The following is a 24,255-nucleotide window of genomic DNA, read 5'->3' as shown; positions in this document are numbered from 1 at the left end:
CGAAACGCATAATCATATCCATATATGAAATACATTCATCATTAACTATATAATAACTTGACTTGGACTTCATTATTAACACAATTTCCCTGTATATCTTTGATTACTTTCGATACATTTCTTACACAAATGTATATCATCTAAATGATTATCTATGTACTTTATCTGAATATACACTCTGGCACATCTTCATTTTAACATTACGTTTTACCTTTAATGTCATTATTTCTTTTCTTTTCACCGAGCAGTACTAATTTACTGTTTTGCTAGAGAATCAACTTGCATTTTTCATGAAATCTTCCATTGCAAAAATATATCTCAAGAAGCGACACAATTGTAAGAAGATATATCATAAAATATTTTTTTTCATGAAGTTACACTTTACCTGCAATACAGCTGTTAGCTGAGCCTTGGCTTCCATAATGATCTGCTTTCATAGTAATCTACCGCTAAAGATTTTCAAGTTCCCTACTATTTTCTAATACTGATTCGCACCATTTGCCCTTAAATATTATTTAGCGATTCTTTCTGCTGACAATCTATATAAGTGTACCATGCATCTTATCCTGTTTACAGAAGTATAGCTTTATTCTTGTTGAATTTGTACTGTTCATGAGTGTATTTACATCTATACTCATTATATACAAATATTCTTCCCGTAAAATTCTTCTTTTTAAAGAGTCATAATACCTGCTTATCTTCTCAGATCCGTATATTACCAATGCTCTTGTAAATTACTGTTTTGATCATTCTGGATATGTTTTTTGCATCGACGTAAGACTCAATAAACTCTGTTTGTTGCCATGATTTTGAATTTTGATATTATTCTTATTCATGTAATTACTTGGTTCACAACAGTTTCGTGCAAATAACATTAGAAATAAATGTAATGTTATTTGCACGAGTAACACGATATCTTACTTTAGACATGATTCAGTTCTACCAAAGAAGTTATTTTCCAGCTTGAAGTACAATTCTTCATTATACGTATGGACAGCAATGGTTCAGTTACAAAATTTTATGCAAGAACAAAAATGACTTGAAATTCACAGATAATTTTGCTGGATAAACCGTGTTCGTGGGTTTTTTCTCAAGGTTACCTCTCACTTTATTCATTGCTACATCACCAGTGATTTGTCTTAAACAGTGAACTGCTAACCTATCCTCATAATCGTACGACATAAAACTTAGATTTAATTTTCTTGTTTAAGTAAGTAGTACTGATATATATTGATATTAGTTAGCTGATATCAACTGTTAGTTGATATCCAAACTATGTTATGTATGTAATATACCGTACATTTCTGAAATATTATAGACAGTCACATGATGACAAAATTATGAAGTCGCTCTAAGTACGGCGAGTAACACTTATCGTTCTACACTGAACTAATTTTCAGTTTTGTCATTAAAAATCACAGTTTGTTTTTAATGTTTGTATGAGAAATCTCCGTTCTTCTTCACACTCACAATTACTCAATTGGATAGATTCTACCATTCAAAGAATATTTTTTTTTCATAATTTTTAGTTAAATCATTTGAAGTAAAAATTCTTTTTCGTTTTCCCATTGCTCCCAATTAACAAAGTTTATGATTTACTTTGGATTATAATTCCAAGCAAATGATTTGTTCACCATACCGTTTGATGCTAGGCAATACTTTTGCAAGTATAGAATACTCTTAACTTCAAAAGGATATGTTATCGACAGATGAAACTATATATAGCGTACCGACAAACACATGGTCAGCACACTGTGTTAACCTACCTGTATGTAATTTTCTGACTCCCAGCTTACCTCACTACGCTAAGTAAAGGTCAAACCCAAATTCAATTCAACGGTCTTATTATTATTATTATTAAAGTTAATTCTTAAAGTGTAGTCTGTTTTCTTTTTCCTTTCGAAGGGCACGGATTTCAAAACTACAATGTGTTATCTATGGATTTTCTCCTTGCAATTTCAAGCAAAGTCGTACAAGGAATGAGCCGCAACCACAGAATACTTACTTTTATTGTTGGATTTACGAAAACTAATAACACAAAAAAACTGTTATATCGGAATCCACGATATTTTGCTTACTTACTAAAGAAAGAGAAAAAAGCTTGGCATCAGATATCCAAATGTCTGGGTCCATCTTGCGCTAAGCAAACTTTGTGTTGCACAAACACCGAGCGTTTGGGTTTTTCTTCGTGTTCCTTTCATCATTTACTTACCTCCGTTTCCCTTAACGTAAAAGATTCGTGAAACTTTAAACGAAAATATTTCATAAGGAAGTCATTTTAATAACGAAACAAGTGTGACCAGACACCCTAGAACTTTGAGTTGCACGTGTTTTATCTAGAACGTAATATTATACTTACAAGTAGCTATGTTTATCCAACATTTCAACTGAAAAATATGAATTTTCCATACTAGCTCAAAGTCAAAATTCGGTAAGCCCCTGACAGAATTTTTGCCAACATATTATTTTGTAAAAACAATATATCGGAAATCAAAGACGAAAACGTTTTTCTTTTAGCTTAAAGAACATATTTCTTGTATGTTATAAAACACGCTTCGAATTTTAAAAGAAGCAAATTTATTTCTGTATAAAATCTTTTTAATTCTACTAAGAACCCATGTCAGATATGTTTGAAAGATTTGACTTTCTCCCATACAATATTCTGAGTTATTATAAGAATATACGTAGTCGCAAGTATTTCAGAAAAAAAATAAAGTAAACGCTGTCTGATAATCAAATTCTTTTACTTTAAAAATTGCACTGAGATTTTCATATAGAGTCGCTGCTGAAAGGTATATTCAACTGAAGTCCAGTATTCCCTAGAATGATTGTAATACCCAATTTTAGTCAATTAGCCGACTAAAAAGAATAAACATTGCTTGAAAATTACAAATATTCTCCGAAAGTTTTTCACTCAGGTTACGTCCTCCTCCTCCAGAAAAGAACAAGACAATAGTGTAGGTGCTGGAAATGCGAAGTCTTATAATTCTGTTCCCTAAAGCACAACCAACAGTGAGAAAGGAATCAAAGATGCTTAAAAATGACCACTCTTTGTACTACAGCTCGCAATGACACTCTCAACCTGAAAAACAAACATTCAAAAACTTTTACCCTTCAGGTTAAAAATTAGAAACGATTGTCAAACATAACAAAAATTTTCACTATCTCCACTTCTGGGAAAACCAGAAGCCATCACTTTTTTCTTTTTCCCTCCTACAAATACTAATAGAAAACACAGTGAATGTTCATGGAATAAAACAAGCAATTTCTGTAACTAATTAACTAATTCCCTATTATAATCCTTTATTTATTTATTAATATATACATTTCTTCTCTTACACCATCTTTTACATCCATACAACATCAGCTGCTGGTAAATGAAAGTGTGAATAATCATAAAATCTATTTGTCGCATCTACAAATATTCTTAATAACGTGCTTTCGGCTTCTATACCAGTCAAATAAATATCTAAAGTATTCATTAAAAAGTTCTGTACCTAGCGTAATATCAAGTTAAAGTAATGATTTCTCCTATCTCATTCTTGTTTTTCTTCTTCTATGAGTGAAATTTCTCTTTGCTCCCACATGACGCTTAAATAAAAATTAGGAAACTAAGTTTCCAACTGCAAAAATACATTCTAAGAGACCAATTCCATTAATAACAAATTAAGAGTAATAGAGCAAGCGTAAGATGTAAACCTTCATTTCCTCTATATAGAAGAAGCTACGAAAGAATTCTTTAATAAAGTTTTCATAGCATGGATGTCATCCAACAAATGAAGATGCAGGAAACACTTGAAACTTGAACGATCAATTGTAGAGAAAAAAAATGTAAAAATACAAACTGTAGGACAGTTACTGGAGCAAACATGTCTAGCGAGCACCCTTATTTAGGAAGTCCTCGAACGGAAAGTCCCAAAATAACGTAGGACATCATGCAATGTATCGTTCATAAACAATTTGTTAAGTCCCTAGTATGGATGATTGAGAAAACCATTTGAAATGGTTCAAAATGTTGCACATAACATGGTCCAACCAGATCATCGTACCGATAGAGGGAAACCCGGAAGGAAAAACAGGAAAAGAAAGACCGAAGGATAAAATATATAAACGTAGGTACCAAGACGAGAATTTTATCAAACAGTTCTCTCAAGAGTAATAAAGGTTTTCAAAATTTATATGATCCCTGACAGTGTTGAACAGAGAAGATTAGGGGAAACAACAATCGTTCTCCTGAAAAACCAATTCCAAACCATTGGCCCTGAAGAAATTATTGATACTATTCTTCATACACACATTTCCTTAAAGTTACTTTCCAGGTTACGACGCATTATGACTAGCGTGTAGCGTGTACATCAAATTCGCAATCAAGAAACCATATTCTTCCCTATACCAACATTTTTAATTAAGTTCTTATACTTGAAATTTTATATACATTATTTGATCTTCCTTACACACACACACACACACACACACACACACACACAAACCTTACACTTCAAGCAAATTTTAAGAGATGAACTAAACGAAAGGAATACAAGATGCATCCAACATTAACAAAGTATTTTAAATAAAAAGTAATATGACTGACAAATCACAGTCCGTCATAAATGAGTATACTTTTTGTTCACGATTAAAGCCAAACAGATTTTTTTTCTTTAAAGGCGAAACATTACTTTCTGTACCTTCTAGCTCTAAGTGAAAAATTACTGTTTCAGTCATAGAATTCTCTACTGTAAGTTGTCTCTCCTTCAATTCCAGTCAAGTAAATTTTTATCTTACATTCTCAATTCACAGAATTGGTCTTACAGTGCCGTAACAATGAGCGGTGCAAGCGGTGCGATTCACCGGGGCCACAGACCTAGGAGGCCCCGTCGAGCTCGTTAATTACTCAGTATGATATTGAATACTTATATTTTATTATTCACTTTTTATTTGCGAAAGAAAAACATCGTCAATTTTAAAATTGCCAGCAATTTTAGTAATATTTTTTTTCTGTTTATGGGGCCCCCAAGCCTAGAGGCCTCGCCGAAATCATTTATTACTCAGTACTGAATACTGATATTGTTATTCACTTCTGATGTGTGGGGGGGAAAATGATTGATAATGTTAAAATTACCAGCAATTTTAATACCTTTGTTTTTTGTTTTGGGGCCCCACGCCTATGGAGCTATTTGTTATGTATAAGAATAATTGTGTGGAAATTCTAGAATACTAGTAATTTTCGTAACTTTTTTTCGTTTTTGAGGGCCCCGCTAAACCTGTTTATTTCTCGGTACTGAATATGTGTGTTCTGTTACTTATTTCTTATGTAGAAAAAGTAATCTTCGTGAAATTTTAGATTATGAGTAATTTTGATAACATTTTTTGGCCCCCTAAGCCACCCGTTTATTACAGAGTATTGAATAGGTATGTATATTATGTGAGAAATAATCATTATGAAATTCTAGATTACCAGCAATTTTGGTAACTTTCTTTTCTGTTTTTGGGGTCCCCAAGTCCAATGGCCCTTGCTAACCCGTTTATTACTGAAAACTTATATTTTATTATTCATTTCCTATTGGAAGAAATAATCATTGTAAAATTTTAGATTACTATTGTAACTTTGACATAACAGTCTTTTTGCGTGGGGGGGGATTTCCTTTCTATGTCAGATTGCAAGTGAAACTGTTGGAAAGTAAAACTGATTTTGCTTATTTGCATTGTGTTCATGATAAAGTGGAAAAGAAAGTAACAGCAGATTGTAAACACTGACTGAAATCTCTTTTTCCTTCCACCCACCCCTTCTCCTTTTTCTTACAGGTTTGGATCTTACCTTTGAATAACCAAGAGATAGAGGGCACTTCAGAGAAACGTTTCCGACAGATTGAAGTGGTGAGTATTTTCTCATGGGCCCTTCGACAATACATTAACATTTCTGTCAATGAAATTACAAAATGTAAGTTTTCTGAAGATCATAACTTTCTACAAACAAAATCAGCGACTAAAATTCCTCGACTGTGGTGGAGTTATTCTCCCCTCATGGATAAAGTGTATTGGGGCCATCTTTCGCAGAAAAAATGTTCATGCATGATTCACAAGCATGCTATGAAGGCCAGAGTTAGTTGGATGATAAATGAAACAATTGATAAGGGTTTCGAGCATCAAATTTCATAAGGAAGTTCATTTTGGTGCGTGTCATTAAATACTTTCTTTAACGTTTGGAAACTGTTTTTAGAGGAAATGAAGGTTTAAAAAATGTGATGACGGTTTACAGAATGAAATTTTATACGAACAGTGAAGTTAGTCGCAGAGTTTGATCCGGTTTGCAATACGCTGCTTTAAAACATAGTAGAGTTAAATATCTGAGTCCCGCAATTCGAAACGAACTCATTAACATTCTGTTTAACAATTTGAGAAATATTATTTTTGAAGACGTTTGAATATCTGTTATTTTATAATCGTGGATTCAACATTAATCAGGTTAGTGTCATTTTTCGCTACGTTGTTGTGAACTATGAAGAAGCGACAGAAATCAAAGGAAGTTTCGTAGGACTTTATGCATGAAATTAGATAAGCATTGTGCCTAGAACTATGAACATCTCGTTCGTGAAATTTTACTCAGCAACCAAATCGACATACAGCGGCGCAGAGGGCAAGGATGTGTCGGAGCATCAGTATTAAGTGGAGTTTATAATGGTTTACAAGCAAGAATTAGCACTCCAAACGGTCCGTACGTTCATTGCTGTGCGCCTAATCTGAATATTATTATTGTCGATGCTGCAAAAGTTTCCACATACGTTTCCAACTTTTTTTTTTATCTACTTCAAGATAATTTCCTTCTCTTTCGTTCTAGTACTCCTAGATGGTAAGTTTTAGCTCTTGATGATGAAATAGCTTAAAAATAAAGAAGAAAACTTAAAAAATGTATAACTAGGTGGGAAACAAAACATACTGCTATTAGCTGCATGGAAGAGAGAATTGCTGTTGTTGAAAAGTTCCTTACTGGGATTTGTTTGACAAGTAAGAGACCAGATGAGTTGAGAGTAGCTGAGGCAATAAAGAAGGTAGAGACATTTGAATTTGTGTTGATATTAGTCATTTGTGAAAAGATACTAATGTCCATGTATGTAACTTCCAAACGTTTGCAGCCTTCTTATAATGATCTGCAAATAGCAGAGAAAAATTTGATGAAATCACTTCAGCAAATGAAAGGTCTTCGAGGAAAGTATGACGAGTTTGTAAAATCCACCCAAGACCTGTGCTCAAAATTGAGTATTACAAAAACATTTCAAAAGGAACGCAAAAGATTTGCAAAGAAATATTTTGATAAACTGGCTACGGATAGTAAACTAGGTGTATCGGACGATATCTTTCATGTTATTATATTTTATCCTGTTCTGAATTGTAATGCGTCACAACTAAGCACCTGTTTCCACGGAATGACTGAAGTGCTCAATAACTTTCTTTACCCCAGCAAGATTGTTGTTTGCATCTGAAGAAAACGTTCAGAAATCTGGATATGATTTTGTTACAAAGTACAGTAGTGATGTAAGCTGAGATTTTCCACTGCACATATTAGTATTCAGAGATTATAATAGGCCTGAAATAGGTAACCTTCGACCAATTCTGGAAATAGCTTTGTTCTTAGTGGAAAATGGGTATTCTACGCCTTCTCGAAATTAAAGCTCGTAAAGAACTACTTGAGAAGTAGCACCTCACAACAGAGGTTAAGAAACAATGCTATATTAAACGTAGAACGAAAACATACTTCAAGAAATTAAAGACAGACAAAATTATCTCAGATTTTGCTGATGTTAAAGCTAGGATGAAAAGCTTTTTGAAACGAATTTAAATTTTTGTTACATTGTATGGTACTTTGCTTATTTGAATATTTGAATCCACTACAATAACTTTATTTTGAAACTGTTTCAGTAGTTGTGCAACATCCATGATATTTTTCTATTCTTTTTTATTTCTTAGTCGTGATGATATTATCTGAAAATAACACGTGTATAGATATGGTACACTATCAGTAACATAATTTCTTATATTTTTGTTTTCTGTTTAAATATGTATGTGATTAATACTTTTTTTATTTTGATTAATACTGAAATGAGATTTTACAATGCGTGTGATACTGTACTTTATAAAAGCTCTGTAAAATTATTGTAAATTGTGAAACGCTGTAGTATGCAAATATATCCTGTGTTATTCAATTACTTAAGATTATTTTGGAGGAAAAGTATATATATATATATATATATATATATATATGTGTGTGTGTGTGTGTGTGTGTCAAATGAGTTTGCTCCTTTTACTATTATTACGTTCCCTTGAATCCCCCAAATGTCCTCTTGCACCGTGGCCCCGAAGAGTTTTGATACGGCACTTGGTTCTTGTATGTTCTCTTCTATACAACATATTGAACAAATACACGGTATAACTTGGGACAAGTCAGTAACCTTCTGACGTAAGAGGCTTTACCACTTACAGGGCAAATTAATATAAAAATTTAATGTACTAACACTTTCGTCTTCGGTGCAAGCATTTCCGTGTTCAATTCCCGGTCGTTAAAGTGTAACAGATTTTGCAGTCCAGCCATCCTGTGTGAAATTTTTCAACGTTCATACCACTCAAGTGTCGCGATGATACTTAACATGTACCTTTCCCACTTCCTTTCTTCATTTCCCATACCTTTGGACACTGAAATCAATGTCGGAATACCTGATGCGATAAATGATCGTTGATGGGCAAAGCTCACAAACCTAAATCCTGTAATACTCAGTCCTCAACATTAAATTTCATCGGTCCCTTCCATCAATACGATTTAGGTAAAAGAGGTTAACAACTAATTTATATAACAGAAGAGTCCATGCTTCTATCCTAGCCTGCGTCACAAGGAATTATAGTAGCACAACATCGTAGGAACGGGTCGTATTTACTTCTGTTCTCTAACATTTGTAGTCTCTTTGTAGAATATCGGAGTCAATATTGTTTCAATATATGCGCTTTAGGTCTTCATACTGGTCATTTTCGATTAAAATTTTTAAAAAGCGGGTTTCCGTGTATTCTAAACCGGTTCCAACATACACAAACTTCTACCACCCCATAAACTTTAAAAATGAAAACCAGATATTTCTAACTTAACAAGTGTTGGAAGACTGTTGAGCATGCATTTCCTTCAGATTTAAAAAACGAAACTTATTTCAAACTATATTGGAGAGAAATATATATTGTCTGAATATTTTCTATGTACAGAAAATAATCTTAAGTATTTTCTGTAATGCACAGAAAGTATTTTTTAAATATTATCTGTGATGCACAGAAAATGTTCTCTAAATATTTTTTTGTGATGCACAGAAAATATTTCTAATTATTTTTTCTCATATACAGAAAATATTTTGTCATATACAGGAAACTATTGTTTAAAAACTATTGTTTAAAAACAATGTATAAGTATGTCGTTCCTTAAATCGCTTTTAGCAATAAATGTTTTCCTACAGTGAAACCTAGAATACGATCTGTGCCAATAGACGTGAGACTTATACTATTCTGAACTACTTTAGGGTATTTGGAACATGAGATATTTAAACAGTAAATTTATAAAAGAAAATATTTAAAAATATGTATTTTATATTCTTACTTCAGTTTGCTTAGTATACTGAAAACAAAATATTGTTTGGTCTTATATAGAAAAAGTTCTTTAACAATGGGTTCGTTAAAGAACTCCCATGGTTACAAATTATATGTTTCTTCTATACAAACGAGCAAAATTATTATTTACATAACAGTAGATTTCGGATTGCTAATGTACATCACAATTATTTCATTAGTAACATAATAAAGAAAGTCTGAGTGTAGTAAGATAAAATGTCCTCAGGAATTACCCTGAATTATTGGTGACGTTCTTTCTTCACCGACAGTTTGAAATAAAAAAATGTAATTTTTTGAATTGATTGTAATTTTGGGAAAGAAAGTGGATAGTTTCGAAGGGATACAGAACGTTATTTCAAACAAGATTTACAAGATGACATTTGTAGTAAAACCTTAGACATATTATGCGCAACTGTTTCATCTTCTCCTATATGAAAAAAACTAAGTTCCTTTATATCACTTCTCTGTTACCTCTTCGCTAAACTTGAAAGCATGGTGACTTTTACATGCTTGAGCAAGGTGTTCCATTAAATAAGCATTTTGCCACAATTAGTGTAAGCATGTCACCAATCACCTGTATGAATAAGCAGGTGAACTTTAAGTTTCTTTTTTAAGCAATCGCCTTCTAAGAATAAACAGAGCAACGTGTCTTTTCCGAATAATAGCCATGCCGGAATAACTAAAAAGATGGAAAATTTTAACTGTATGAGTAACAATGCAGACTATCACATTACCTTTGTAATTGAAAGGCATGCCACAATAAGGGTTAGATTTGGACTTCACCTATATCAATGAACATCTTAAACTTTAAGCAAGTTTTGGTTGAAATCCATTTTCTGCTTACAGTGCAGCTAATGGTCATTCAATTAATTGTAGAAGTATTTATAACACGTTTTACAGTGAACAACATGCTGTACTCGGTGCTAGCGTTTGCTTTTCACGCCCATTAGTACGCATTCGGACACCTTAACAACCTTTCTGATTTCAGACCTAGTCTCATTGTGTTACAATGTGGTTTTTAATCCTATGAGTAAACATGTGAATCTTCAAACGAGTTTTCGTTGAAATCCGTTTGCCACATTGCGTACAAGTAAATGGAACTACACCTGTATGAGTAATGACATGATCCTTCAAATCATATTTTCTAGTAAATGCTTGTCGCAATGAGGGCAAACATGTGGTTGTGCGCCTGTATAAGTAATAGTGTGTTTCTTTAAAGCCGACATTCTAGAATTTTTTTTGAAACACAGAGTGCAAGCATGCGTTCTTTCCCCTGTATGAGTAAGCAAGTGACATTTCAAATTACCTTTTTTTTACTAAAACCCTCGCCACAATAGCTGGAGGTATGCGGTCTTTCTCCTGTATGAGTAAGCAAGTGACATTTTAAAGTATATTTCCTACCAAAAGCCTTGTCACAATAGGTGCAGGCATGTGATCTTTCCCCTGTATGAGTAATAATGTGTTTCTTTAAAAAAGATTTTGTAGTACTTCTTTTTCCACACACAGTGCAAGCATGTGGTTTCTCAGCTGTATGAGTAAATGTGTGACATTTCAAATTACCTTTCGTACTAAAACCCTTTCCACAATAGGTGCAGGTATACGATCGTTTCCCTGTGTGAGTAAGTAAGTGACATTTCAAGCTACCTTTCGCACTAAAACCCTTTCCACAATAGGTGCAGCTATGCGTTCCTTCCCCTGTATGAGTAAGCAAGTGACATTTCGAATTACTTTTTTTTTTCTACTAAAACCCTCGCCACAATAGCTGGAGGTATGCAGTCTTTCTTCTGTATGAGTAAGCAAGTGACATTTTAAAGCATAATTCCTACCAAAAGCCTTGTCACAATAGGTGCAGGCATGTGATTTCCCCTGTATGAGTAATAATGTGTTTCTTTAAATTAGATTTTGTAGTACTTCTTTTTCCACACACAGTGCAAGCATGTGCTTTCTCACCTGTATGAGTAAATATGTGACATTTCAAATTACCTTTCGTAATAAAACCCTTTCCACAATAGGTGCAGATATACGATCGTTTCCCTGTGTGAGTAAGTAAGTGACATATCAAGCTACCTTTCGCACTAAAACCCTTTCCACAATATGCGCAGATATGCGGTCTTTCCCCTGTATGAATAAGCATGTGGGTCTTCAAGTAAGTTTTAGAAATAAACGTTTTGGAACACTGTGGGCAACTAGTTGGACTTGTACCTTTATGTGTAACACTATGGTTCTTTAATACACGTTTTCTAGTACACGTCTTTCCACATATAATAGAAGTTCCGGTTGTTTCGACTGTTTGTGTTACGCCTTTATTTAAAAATATAGATTCTACAGTGTGCTCTGTCCTATCAATAGGATATTCGCGTAAGGAACATCTGGTACCATTTCGCATCTGAATTAATGAAGGGGACCATTGGCTATCAACTTCTACATTCATATGATTTACTGAAGTATGTAATGTCAATTCGAAATTTTTCTCAAGAGATTGTGTATTTTTGTACCCATTCGAAGCCGCGCTATGCGATCTGAAAAATTTAAATATACTTTTACGTGACAGAGAAATCAATTACTGAGTAGGAGACAACGACTGGACACCATTCTTCGTAACAAAAAACGAAAAAAGAATGGTGTTACAGCGATGGTAAGGAAATTAGACTCACTGCTTGTTAATAAATTGAGTAATAACAATTACACGCTGATATCGAAATAATATACTGTGCCGTAATTACTAAGGTGATCAGGGGAAATTAACTATGAAAGGAAACCAAACTATCACTGTGAGATTATTAGTTCGATACGTGCGGTAAAAGTACCTTTTCGCTTTATCATGCTACCCTTACGAAACAGTATATCAATTTCAGTAATGACAATAAATGAACGTAACGATTTTCATTCTATCATTATTACCCTGATTTCTGATGTAATCAAATGGTGTGAGAGTTTTTTTTCCTTGACCGATTACAATTTGCTAGATAAACCTTTCCAGCAGCAAACTGCGTTTAGTTTCCAAACTCTCTGAACTAAGAATGTGGAAGACACTTAACAGTACCACTGCTTATAAGGCTAAAATTTGCAAGTACGATAGTACTCAACAGATAACTGGCTTCATTAAGGAAATGCTGAAGTTAATTTTTAACGACGACGCAATTTCTCATTGGTAAATATTTCAAGAACATAAAGATGTTCATCCTCGTAATGAAACCACCACGAGTAATCATGCATCTATTTTTGAGAGAATTGATATAGATGCTGCCTGTTGTTCCACCTCAGAATATGGTGGAGCCTGTAAAAGACAGCTAATCACTGGATCTCGTGTTGTTTCCAATTATCACCTTCACGGTCTTTGCTGTGTTCTGATCACGTTTGTCGGGAGATAAAGGTCCGAATTATTAATTGATTTCCGAATGAGAGAGCAAAATTGCAATAAATGTTAGAAGGCGTAAAGCTAGAAATAACTGTTACTTTCAAAGAGTCTGACAATTGCAACTGACATTTGACATCTGCGTCATTAATTGACCAATGCTGAAATGACATGTCCATTTTTAAAAAATAAACGGAGGTCTTGCTGAGTAATTGATCCGGAAGAAGCCTATAATTGTAGCAGACACAATTATAATACTTTTGATACTCTTTCATGAGTATGTCCATTTTCGTTACATTACTGTGTCTAGTTTGACGTGAATGATAGAGTATTAATCACATTGCAGAACTTCTCTCGTGATGGTAAGCTTGGACTACTGCAACCCCTTAATCCTAGATGGGCAAAAACTTTTTAACCTTAATGAATTTAGGCTCGGATCGTTCCAATCCAAAAGTCACAAGTCGTACTACGAGCCACACATCCATTGAGGCAAGAATTGTGGCTAAGTAATTTAAAATGAATGAAATCTAAAGTTTTACGTCCCACTGAAACGCCCGCTATGTTAAAGGAGATGCTGATTTTGAAAAACGAATGTTTGTGTGTGTGTGTGTGTGTGTGTGTAATATGAGTATAGATATTTAAGAACAACTGGATGTGAAACTAGCAACAAGTGAAATCATACTTTCTATACATTATTATGTTTCGAAACATCACAAACTATTGCAGCAATTTTTTTTACGACCTATATCACTTAACAGTTTGTGTTTTCTGTGATGATTGTCTTCGTATTTTGGGTTACTCACCAGTTTCCCACCTTGATTCTTTTTAGAATATGTTGTCTGATTTCCTGTGCTCCATGTTTTACATTCTCATTTTACATCGTAGAATCTCAAATATGAATGAAAACGAAAATGAAAAAATACATACATACGTACTTATATGGCTATTTATTCAAAATCAAACTCAATCCTTGTTGCTCGCAGGTGTGCCTTCAGGAGAGAAAAGACTTCCCGGCGATGCTTTTCTGCTTCGTTCAGACATGGCCTGTCGGAAGGTGGAAGTTAGGGGACCAGGTATCACAAACAGTCCGAACATATCATTTTCCATTGCCTCTTCTTTGGAGCACTTACGTGGGTAATTCTCGCGGTACTGTTTAATGTGCTCTTGGTACTGCTGTGTTACCGGGCCTCTTCGAACACTTATCCTATTGAAAGCAAAGCATGGACGGCGATAGATTGGTCATGAGAGAGAATCTTCTGAACTGATTATGCATTCAGAAAAACGGGTTATTTGCAACATACAATTCCGGGATATCATTTGCACAATTTTTAAATGGGTCTCCCTCGATATCCAGTCCTGAAGATAACGCTTGCAGTAACACAGAGTACTTTTCGATGAATTTCGTGTGGAGCCCTATTATCGTAGCTACTATTTCCGCATTGCGAAAAAAACCTTCAAGCCATGTTTCGTTCTTTTCATGTGCCGCTGCCGCCCGGCTTTGGCTAATCAAGTATAAGACCTAACTTAGCTTTCAATTTCTTTTATATGTCTGACTTCCTTTCCTTCATGCTATCTGATTTTCTTTCCCAACTAGCCATTTCTTTATATCTAGTCTTCAGGCCACATGAAGAAGCCACCCCAGAAACGTAATAAATACATATAATGTAAAACGACTAAATCTAAAGGAGTCGGGATTTTTAGGCTTGCTGATGGAGGCCTTCTAACTGTCCATATCTTTAGGTTTTGTGCCGCATAGATAAGAAGTTTGTGTAGTGGTAATACCGTTGCTGATTTGCCACCTAGCACCGTCAAATGGATCCGTGTTGGAGTTGAATCGCCATATCTTCAACGTCAGACTTTTACCTGAATCGTACGACGTTGCAGTGTGTCTTTCAGATTGTGTCCAGAACTTACTAATCTCGTTCACTGAAGTTGAAATTGCTAGATTTCTTGTAGTAGATTTCTTCGCTCTACTGCTCTGCATTTACTGTGAACTTTCTGTGGTTATATTTTTTTGTGGACTTTCTGAACTTTAATACAAGTTCTTGTGAATACTTCGTGTGTGTCTCAGTAGAAACTGGAACCTCAGTTTGCACGTTAAGTGCTTAAATTGTGATTTATTTCCATGTATTTGCAAGTGCATAACATTTGTGTGTTTACACTTTTCTTTATTAAGTTATATTCTACTCTTGAACTGGCGATCGATTAATATATTTTCATTGAGTGCGACATTACTTAGAAAGGAGTTTATAAATGTTTCGTTTATTTATTTGATCAGAATTCATTTTCAAACACTTACAGTCAGTGGCGTATTTAAGGGGGGGCTTCCGGGCTTAAGCCCCCCAGAAATCTTACTTACTATAGTAAAGTATATGAAATATCTTGCAGAATTTTCACATTTTCAGGCAAAGCCCCCCCGAAAGTTAACAAAGCCCTCCCCGAAACAAAATCGTAAATACGCCACTGCTTACAGTAAATATTCTATTATAATCATGGCCATCTTGCTAACCTCATGGAGATTTGTACGGGGTCTACACACGGAGTACAAAACTCAGGGTTGGAAACTCATTTCTCAAAGAGTGTTCGTATTGTAATTGATCAATCAAAAGTTTTGCCAGGTTTAATCCCGAAACTTATTGATGTTACTTGTATTTGTGATTTGTTTACATTATATGGTAAATATGAAGTCATTTAAATCTCTTTCTGACTACAATTATGACTTTCACAATTCTTACTGCAATATTGGCTTACGTACTTTGTATTAATACGCTGCTACGCTGGAAAATACTCGCATATGAAAATCGCTTCAACGAGAGACAAACTTACAGTGATTCTGAGATTGTTTTTTGTCCATTTCCTGTTTCGTCAGGCGCTTGTACTTCAGTCTTCAGGTTTGTAACCTACATCTCAGAAGAGACCTGTGTTCGAAAAAGTGCTAGTAAAAATATACATTTCTTAATACTAACAACTTCACTGTGGGGTGATATTCAGTTAAATCCTGGTCCAACTTGCAATGAGCATCCAAACGATATTACTTTTAAATGCTACTACCAAAATGTGCAATCTCTTAAGAATAAACTGTTCGACTGTGCACTTGATATACCAGAATTTCTGACCTACGATTGTGTTATTCTCAGTGAAACGTGGTTAAGCGAAAATGTATCGAGTGCTGAAATTCCTCTATTTCAATACTTTAATATCTATAGGAGCGATCGAGGAACACATGCAGGTGGATTGTCCGTGTGTGTTCATTCTAAGTGGCCCAGTAGACTGAGGGAAGATTTTAAAACGACATGTGAAATAGTATGGGCTGAGGTGCGTATTAATCCACGTAAAAAAAACTGCTAATTGGCTGCTTTTAACGTCCGCACAAAGGTAGTCCTATGGCCCTTCTGGAAGCCTGCCAGGAGTCTACACTAGCTCCACTTTCGGAAGGAGATGTTTTACTTTTTGGTGACTTCAACATGCACATCATGTGCTCCGATGAACGAGCAGCTATTCCCACTGACCTACAAGAGACTTGGTTCCTGGAAAATTTTATTCATGGACTGAGACTCGCCGCAACACAATATGTACAATACAAGATGAAATAGGATACTAGACTATATGTTATCTTCGCTCGATAAATGTGATATCACTCCATCACTTAATCTGTTCTCTTCTGGTCATGAAAGCTTGGAGGCCTATTCCACATAAAAAAAAAGCTCACGGAATAAAGAAATCTTACTCATCCAGTAACCATCGAGCTTCCCTGTGGAGGAAAGCCCCTTGGGTTGACATTAATCGTGCCCTATCTCTTATTCCATGGAACATTCTTGAAGTGGATTCTGTCAACGAAGGCCTGGATTTTCTCAATGATATTCTACATGAAGCATGTAAAGACTTTGATCCTAAAAAGCAATGTTAGTCTAGTAGGTACCCTCCATGGTTTGATTCGGAGGCGCGATCTGTTATAAAAAATAAAAAACTGTCATGGTCTCTGTGAAAGCAACATCCAAATGAGAATACGTATAAGAAATTTTCTGAGATAAGGCGTTACTCAAAACAGTTGCTTAAAATAAAATATAAAAACTATATTCCCAGTCTAACATCTGATATTTCTACAAATCCAAATAGATTTTGTTCCCTCATACATTCAAGAAGAAGTGCTCCCCGCATTCCTGAAGAAATTTTTCTCGACTCGATAGCAGCAACTGATGAAAATAGAGTTCATATTTTAAGTGATAATTTCTACAAGTATATTTGTATTCAAACTACTCCTACGCCGCTTCCTCCTGTTCAGCAAGTTTGTTCACCCTCGTTGTCTTCACTCACTACTTCTCCTGACGAGGTAATGCATCTTCTTTCTTCTTTACCTTTGAATCGTTCTCAAGTCCTGACAATATCAGTTCAATCTTCTTACGTAATACTGCAGAATCACTGGCCAACCTTTTATCACCATTTTTAAATAGATGCTTTAGTGAAGGGGTTTTCCCTAGATTGTGGAAACAGGCTAATATTGTTCCTATTTTGAAATCTGGCAGCGCGAACAATGTTTCATCATACAGACCCATTTCTCTCTTGCCCATCCTTTCTGTGGTGTGCGAGAAAATAATCAAAGATAGATTGCATAAATTTGTTTTACCCTACTAAGATCCTGGTCAACATGGCTTTCTTCCTGGCAGTTCTACTCTCACAAATTTATCTTTATTACTTTCGGAAGCAATTCAATCTCTGTCCAATAGTACATAACTTGATGTGATCTATCTAGACCTAACTAAAGCTTTTGATCACATTGACACTAAGCTTCTTTTTCATAAACTAGCACACAGATTTAATATTAACGGCAACTTCTTCTCATTGTTACGAGACTGTATCACTGAACGTGAACAACGTGTTGTTCTCTCTGGATCTCCTCCGACTTTTGTTACTGTTCTCTCTGGTGTTCTCTAGGGTAGTGTTCCGGGCCCACTTCTTTTTCTTCTCTTCATAGATGATCTTCCGTCTTATCTCAAGTTACCTGACACCAAAATTCTTCTTTTTGCTGACGACTGCAAATTATTTCGAGAAATTAGGACAACCCAGGATGTGATTGAAATGCAAAGAAACCTCTCAGATCTTCCGGACTGGTGTAGCACGTGGAATCTAAAAGTAAATCCCTTAAAATCTTCTATTATTACATTTTGATTAAAGAAAAACTAAATCTCTTCTACCAACTTCATTGGAGATGATCTTATTGCTAATGTCTCATCTCAGACGGATCTCGGAGTTGTATTCGACGAAAGACTTCTCTTTGCTGATCACATTGCTGCCATGACAAAGAGTGCTATGCGATTATTAGGTCTGCTGTACAGGTTTAGAGATTAGGGATATTACAGCCTTAGGTATATTCTAAAAAACGTTTATTTCAACCAAAATAGAGTACTGTTTCACCATTTGGAGTATGGCTAGCGTATCAAATCTCTCTCGCATTAACTCAGTTCTAAACTTCTTTCTTGCCATTGTCAGGAAAAGAATAACTTCTGTACACTGTTTAAGTAAACCTGAATTGATGACTGTTCTTGGCATCCGTACACCTTCAACTCGTCGCATGCTACTTGATATGATGTTTCTTCATAGAATTCTAAATGGAAAACTTAGAACTGAAGAACTAATCTCTAAATTTAATATTCGGGTACCTGCAAGAAGAACTAGAAATAGTGAACTACTTCATTGCAACAAGCCTCGATTATCAATTATTCAACGTTCTTTGTTCCATAGACTGGCTTCTGAATTTAACTCCATTGCTACTGAATTTGACTTCATTGTAAATATTTTTAAAACTGAGAATGTATTAGGATGTGAAATTATTGCTACACTTATAGAACCTTAGTTTTCTTTTAATTTGTTGTTGCTACACTTATGTGCCTTTATATAGATTTTTCTTTACACTTGTTATTGTTAATTTTATATTCTATGTTACATAGTTTCAGTGTAAAATTGCTACCTTGCTGTATCTGGAACTTTGGTAAATAGATAAATAAATAAAAATAAATAGTACTTTTGACTTGCCAAATTCTCTTTGCACTCTGCACTTTATCGCGGCTGTGTAAACAAGAGTGTTTTCACTCTTGGCTTACTGAATTGCCAGTCCTTCTCTGTAATCTTTCACTTTTTTCTACTAAGTCTGCTTTGGGAGTCTGACTTTTGCCGAAGTAGATGGCTATGGTTCACAGTCACCCAGATGAATACCAGTACTCAGACAGTTTGCATAATTTCTCTACCTTATCCTACTCGCGATTCCATTTGTCGAAGTTATGGAACATCGGATAGGAAAACGTGGCTACTGCTGTTTGGTCATCACTACATTACATCCCTCTACCTAATATTTAATCTCCCACGAAGCTCAGAAGCTCCTGTTTCTTGGCTTCTCTGTTCTCTTCTGCATTCCTCAAAAAGTCAAATTGCTTTCCATTCGTTTTTGTATGTAGTGTTGCTTTGAAAAGAGATCAAACTTGGTATTAATATGGTGTATTTTGGTTACAAAATTTCACACACCATCCACAGTAAGTATGCGCTTACAATCTAAACAGACAAAAACAGGCAGAAACGGGTCGTTGCTTCTGAAACACAAATAATTACTCTGCCAAATTCCCCATCTTCTATCCGCTTTTCCCGGATTAAAGACCTACGAAACCATAAAAATTGTATTTTTCTTCGTGACTGACAACCTTCTTCTCCATAAGCATCCATATAATCGACAAATTACATATAATATCAAAACTAGATATGTATCATTGAATTAAAATATACACATATGGATAAACAATAGTTACTGATCCGTGGATATGACGCTAATGTCAGTAAAAATATCGCGAAATTAACCTTTTCTAACATAGAAAATACATACAACGTTTACAAATTTTCGTTTTGGCTTTCTCTCCTGACCAAAACAGTGAACATATGTCAGTAACACTGACACCTGTATACGTTTGAGAACTTCTGGATGGTATGCGTTAGGTGATAGACCATTTGGCGAACTTTCATTTTTGAGGTTTTCATCATGTTTTCGGGGTTCTTGGCCTACTGTGCAGTGCCAGCGAAACTTCAATGTGAAAAACATGCCTATTAGACGTTTCTTTCGGATAAACCTGATATATAGATCAGTGTCTGGAAAAATAAAAATTTATTAAGTTTTATATAGAAGAAATAAATGTTAATACTTTACAATATATATATATATATATATATATATATATATATATATATATATATATATAATATTTTCAGGATTTTCAAATTCTATATATTACAAAATTACCTTTGACTATAAGGTTCCCCTTTTCCATCTTCAATTCTTTCAACTGGTGATGAATCAGCTGATTTTACAGATGAGACAAACCTATCAACTTTTGATTTGTCAACGAAATCCTTTAAATATGCGTTATCATCATTAGTTTCTGGCTCAGGCTTCACTTTGGGTAGTAATCCCGAAGTTGGAGATGTAACGTTCTGATGTGTTATCGGACTTTCATTTCGGACTACTGTCACCTTGGCTTCTTTGTTATCCGTGAATTGCACACAATTTTCATCAACTGAATTTCCATTGAAGCGTTTGCTTTTTTCAGCCACGTGCACAATTTCCGATAGCATAGAAATTAATTCACATGTAGGTTTATGTTCATCTTCCATCGTGAAAATACCAACATTTACTTGCTAACAATCACCTAAAGGAAATGAACTAATTATAAGGTGATTGTGAATTAAACGGTGTTTTCACGTAAGAGTTACTCATTTCCTACAAAAATAATACAGAAAATATTTATCAAAGAGACTGGAAAGATCAAAAATAATAAGGAATCAAGAGTTATATATACAATCAAAGACAAAATAAAATTTTTATCTCATATCTGCCAAACTACATCAAATTGGCATTAGTACGTAAGAATGAATGTGTAGTAGTAATAGAGGTATATTCACCGCAATGCATCTAAGTGCGTAGCAGTTTGAGTACGAATGACGCAGACAACAAATCTATTTACATCTCAGAAGACTTGTAATATTTATAGAAAATGCCCAAACTCTTCTTTACTTTCTGCAGGTTTGTACTCCTTTCGCGTATATACTCTGCTTTAGATCTTACTATCTTTACGCGCGGATTTTCTACGATTTTTCGTGGTAATTCATGTTAACAAATACAATACTGATCTTGTATGGTTCATGTACAAGTTCTTGTACAATCACGCCTGAAACGAATAAGGTGTAGATACTGATAGACGGTATTAGTTAATTGCAGAATACTTTTTGTTATTAGAGAAATAACACACGGATTTGTTCAGCTGATAATGTCTTAAGATCATATCTTTAATTTAGAAGTTATAAAAATTGCACACTTCTTCCTGAAACGAAAATGTTAATAGATAGATTGATTGATTGATATATTAATAGATCGCTAAATCTATGCAGAAATCAAAAGCTGCAGTGGATCTCTATCACTTCTGGTTTTAATAGATAATAAATGATACAGAAAATGTATTTCTGGAACCTTTATTTCATCTAAAAAAATACTATACGATATAAGTTATATTTTTTTCTTCTACAGTGATGAACAAGAGTTAGTAATGGTTGGTTTCTATCACTTACATTTTGAATACTGCCTCCGTACCCAAACTTCATGTTCTATCTTTTAACCCCTTGCGTCCTTGGTAAATGTGATGATACAAGTACTTCCAAGTAGTCCTTGAGATTTATTTCGTCTTTCGTTTTTTATATCACTAACGTTAAATTCTAAATTCAAGGGTTGTGTCCTTTATGTTAAAGGACAGGCGATTGTGAATTATCATTAATGGTAGATTACAGAAATGGAAGAAATGCTACTGGGGCTAGTCCTTACGTGACCAATTGATTGGAAAATGTAAAAGCAAAACAAACAAAAAGAAACGGTGGATGTTATCAAAATTTATGCCGAATTGTCTCTTCTACTCATATATAAAACTCATCTTGCCCCATCGTTCCTTAAAGTATCAGCAAATACACGTTTTCCCACTTTGACATCTGTTTCACCGCTTCAGACTTTTAGGGATGTCAACGGACTTAGTGGATTCTTTATTCTTTTATTTTTCAGATACAACTCCCCTCAGGCCATAAGCGTCGGCGGACCAGCGATATACAACTTGCAATTTCTAGCAAGAAATTGTCGGCGCCGCACAGTGGGAGATCTAAGGGAACTTTATTCAATTTTGCGACCAAGCAATATAGCAAAGAATACCAGCGATGTAGGTAGCTAAATATGCCGTTGGTATGAAATTGACATGAATTCGGGCAATGGTCGCCTGCAATGGTAGCAAATATGGCCTGAAAGGAGGCAACCAAGTGCACGCGCGTAGAGCCTGCGACAGATACCCTTTGTACTAGCAGTTCATTTGGCTTGTGTCCTGCTGTGCTTACACAGAGTGGTCAGTGCAGTGCTGTAATAGTATTATGGGTCTCCGAAGGAAAGATCGAGCACCTGAACTTTGCATTGCATTTTAGTGTTCCTAGGGGATAGCGTGGGAAAAGTGTGTGTTTGAATATGTGGAAAAAATGTTATTTGTGAATTACAAACAAGGTTTCAAGTAGGTGTTCTGTGGTGTTCAGCCTGCGGATTAAGTTCACCTGAAAGCTTATTGAGGTTAGAAGTGAAACAAATCGAGAAACATTGCGCAAGTTTGCGCAAAAACGTAAGGACGTGGTGTAAAAATGGCTTCCATGTTTACATGGCAGGTTATATTAGATGTGTGGGAACGACATTCGTCAACAAAGCGGTTGAAGTTTTAACAAATTACATAACCGAACAAACCGGGGTAGTAGAACTGACCACTAGTTCGCGAGCAAGAATAAGAAAATGTATTAATAATATACGTACTGGTTAAACGGGACAAAACCAATCGGCACCAGCAGAGGTTGATAGAAGACAATGCAACATGGTTGGAAAATGAAGTGGACTTCAACTTAGCGCCTATTCTGCCAACGGATACTTCTGTTGAAAATAAATGCGGTAGACCGAAAATGTACCTCAAAAGTGCAATGTAGGAAAGCTAATGAAATTATAGAATCAACCAGCATCGAGGAATTGGCGATGGTGACTGAATTAAAACTGCGGAGGAAAACGCGACTCGACAGCGATCGTCAAGGAGTTTTGTTGTTTTTTTCCTAGACGGTATACGAAAAATCAAGAAATCTGGAAGCCCTGCTTTTCCCGTTCTGGCGAAATTATCAGAAGATGAAGCTTTGGCGTTACTAGTTGATGCGAATCTTTGGAAAAAACAGTAAAATGACATGCGTGATGAGCCAAAGTAAGCAGGCTGTAAAATGTATCCATCCTATGATAAGATTAAAGATGCTCAGCAACGTTGTTATCCAGATCACAGAGACATCGGTTGACATACCGCTGCAATCCCTTCTTTATGTTACTATAAGAAGACTCAGTAAAACACAATAAGATGTGTTTCGAACTTTGTCTGATGTTCGCAACTTTAATATTGGTGTTAAGGGGGATTGTGGTGGTGCGCAACAAAGTGTGTATCGCAAATTAAGGTGAGCTGTGGTGGTGCGCAACAAAGTATGTATCGCCAACCTTTTTAGATGAGTATTCAACTGACGAGAGTTTGCTTGGTGTATCTATAGTCCCTATTCAACTGTACAGTGTCACTAACAATCGTAACTGCGTTATTTGGCAAAATCCCGCTCCATCATCTACCAGATTGTCATCCCATAAGTTTTGTGTGAGCAAAAGAAACGGTTGAGGTTCTACAAAACCAAGTCCAGAAAGTAGAAGACCATATTGAGAAACCCACCTTAATCATAATAACTATAGGTGACAAGGAATTTATCCTTCGGTCTAAGATTATTTTTTGTATGATTGACAGAAGTGTAATTTTGTATCCTCATGTGCGTCTACGTAGACATATTATTTTATGTGAAGCAAAACCGAGAGAGATGAATAATCTTGGTATTCTTTCTCATAAAACTGTAGATCTGAACTTTTTGACTTTTGGACTCTGTCCGGTATATTCTTGGATGCGTCTTATGTAATGTATTCTTCACATTGCCTACTCCTAGATATTAAAGCACGGCATGTACGAGGCAAAGAAAATCGGATGATAATGGAATAAGAAAAATAAAGGGTCATAACAAAATTTTCGTAGTGACCTTAACAACAAACAGGAAACACCAATGATGGCAATACAGCCCGCAAGTTTTTTCGGAATACTGAAAAATGAAAACGCTGGTAAAATGCCCACTTAATTAAGCAACGTCACGTTATT

At 35.1% G+C, this 24,255-nt stretch overlaps 1 protein-coding gene across 1 annotated transcript in view; it reads right to left on the bottom strand.

The window, feature by feature from the left end:
* Positions 1–2,630: 2,630 nt before the first annotated feature.
* LOC145675968 (uncharacterized) overlaps positions 2,631–24,255 on the bottom strand; it is a 63,771-nt gene continuing 42,146 nt past the window's right edge. Inside the window, exon 3 of the mRNA XM_081746789.1 lies at positions 2,631–3,082. Within this exon, the coding sequence (XP_081602915.1) occupies positions 3,025–3,082 (58 nt within the window). The 3' untranslated portion in view covers positions 2,631–3,024. The remainder of the gene's footprint in view (positions 3,083–24,255) is intronic.

The sequence above is a fragment of the Thermobia domestica genome, chromosome 18 (assembly GCF_964235325.1).
Source record: "Thermobia domestica chromosome 18, izTheDome1.hap1.1, whole genome shotgun sequence".
Taxonomy (NCBI): domain Eukaryota; kingdom Metazoa; phylum Arthropoda; class Insecta; order Zygentoma; family Lepismatidae; genus Thermobia; species Thermobia domestica.
This window is presented reverse-complemented; position numbering and strand designations above follow the sequence as displayed.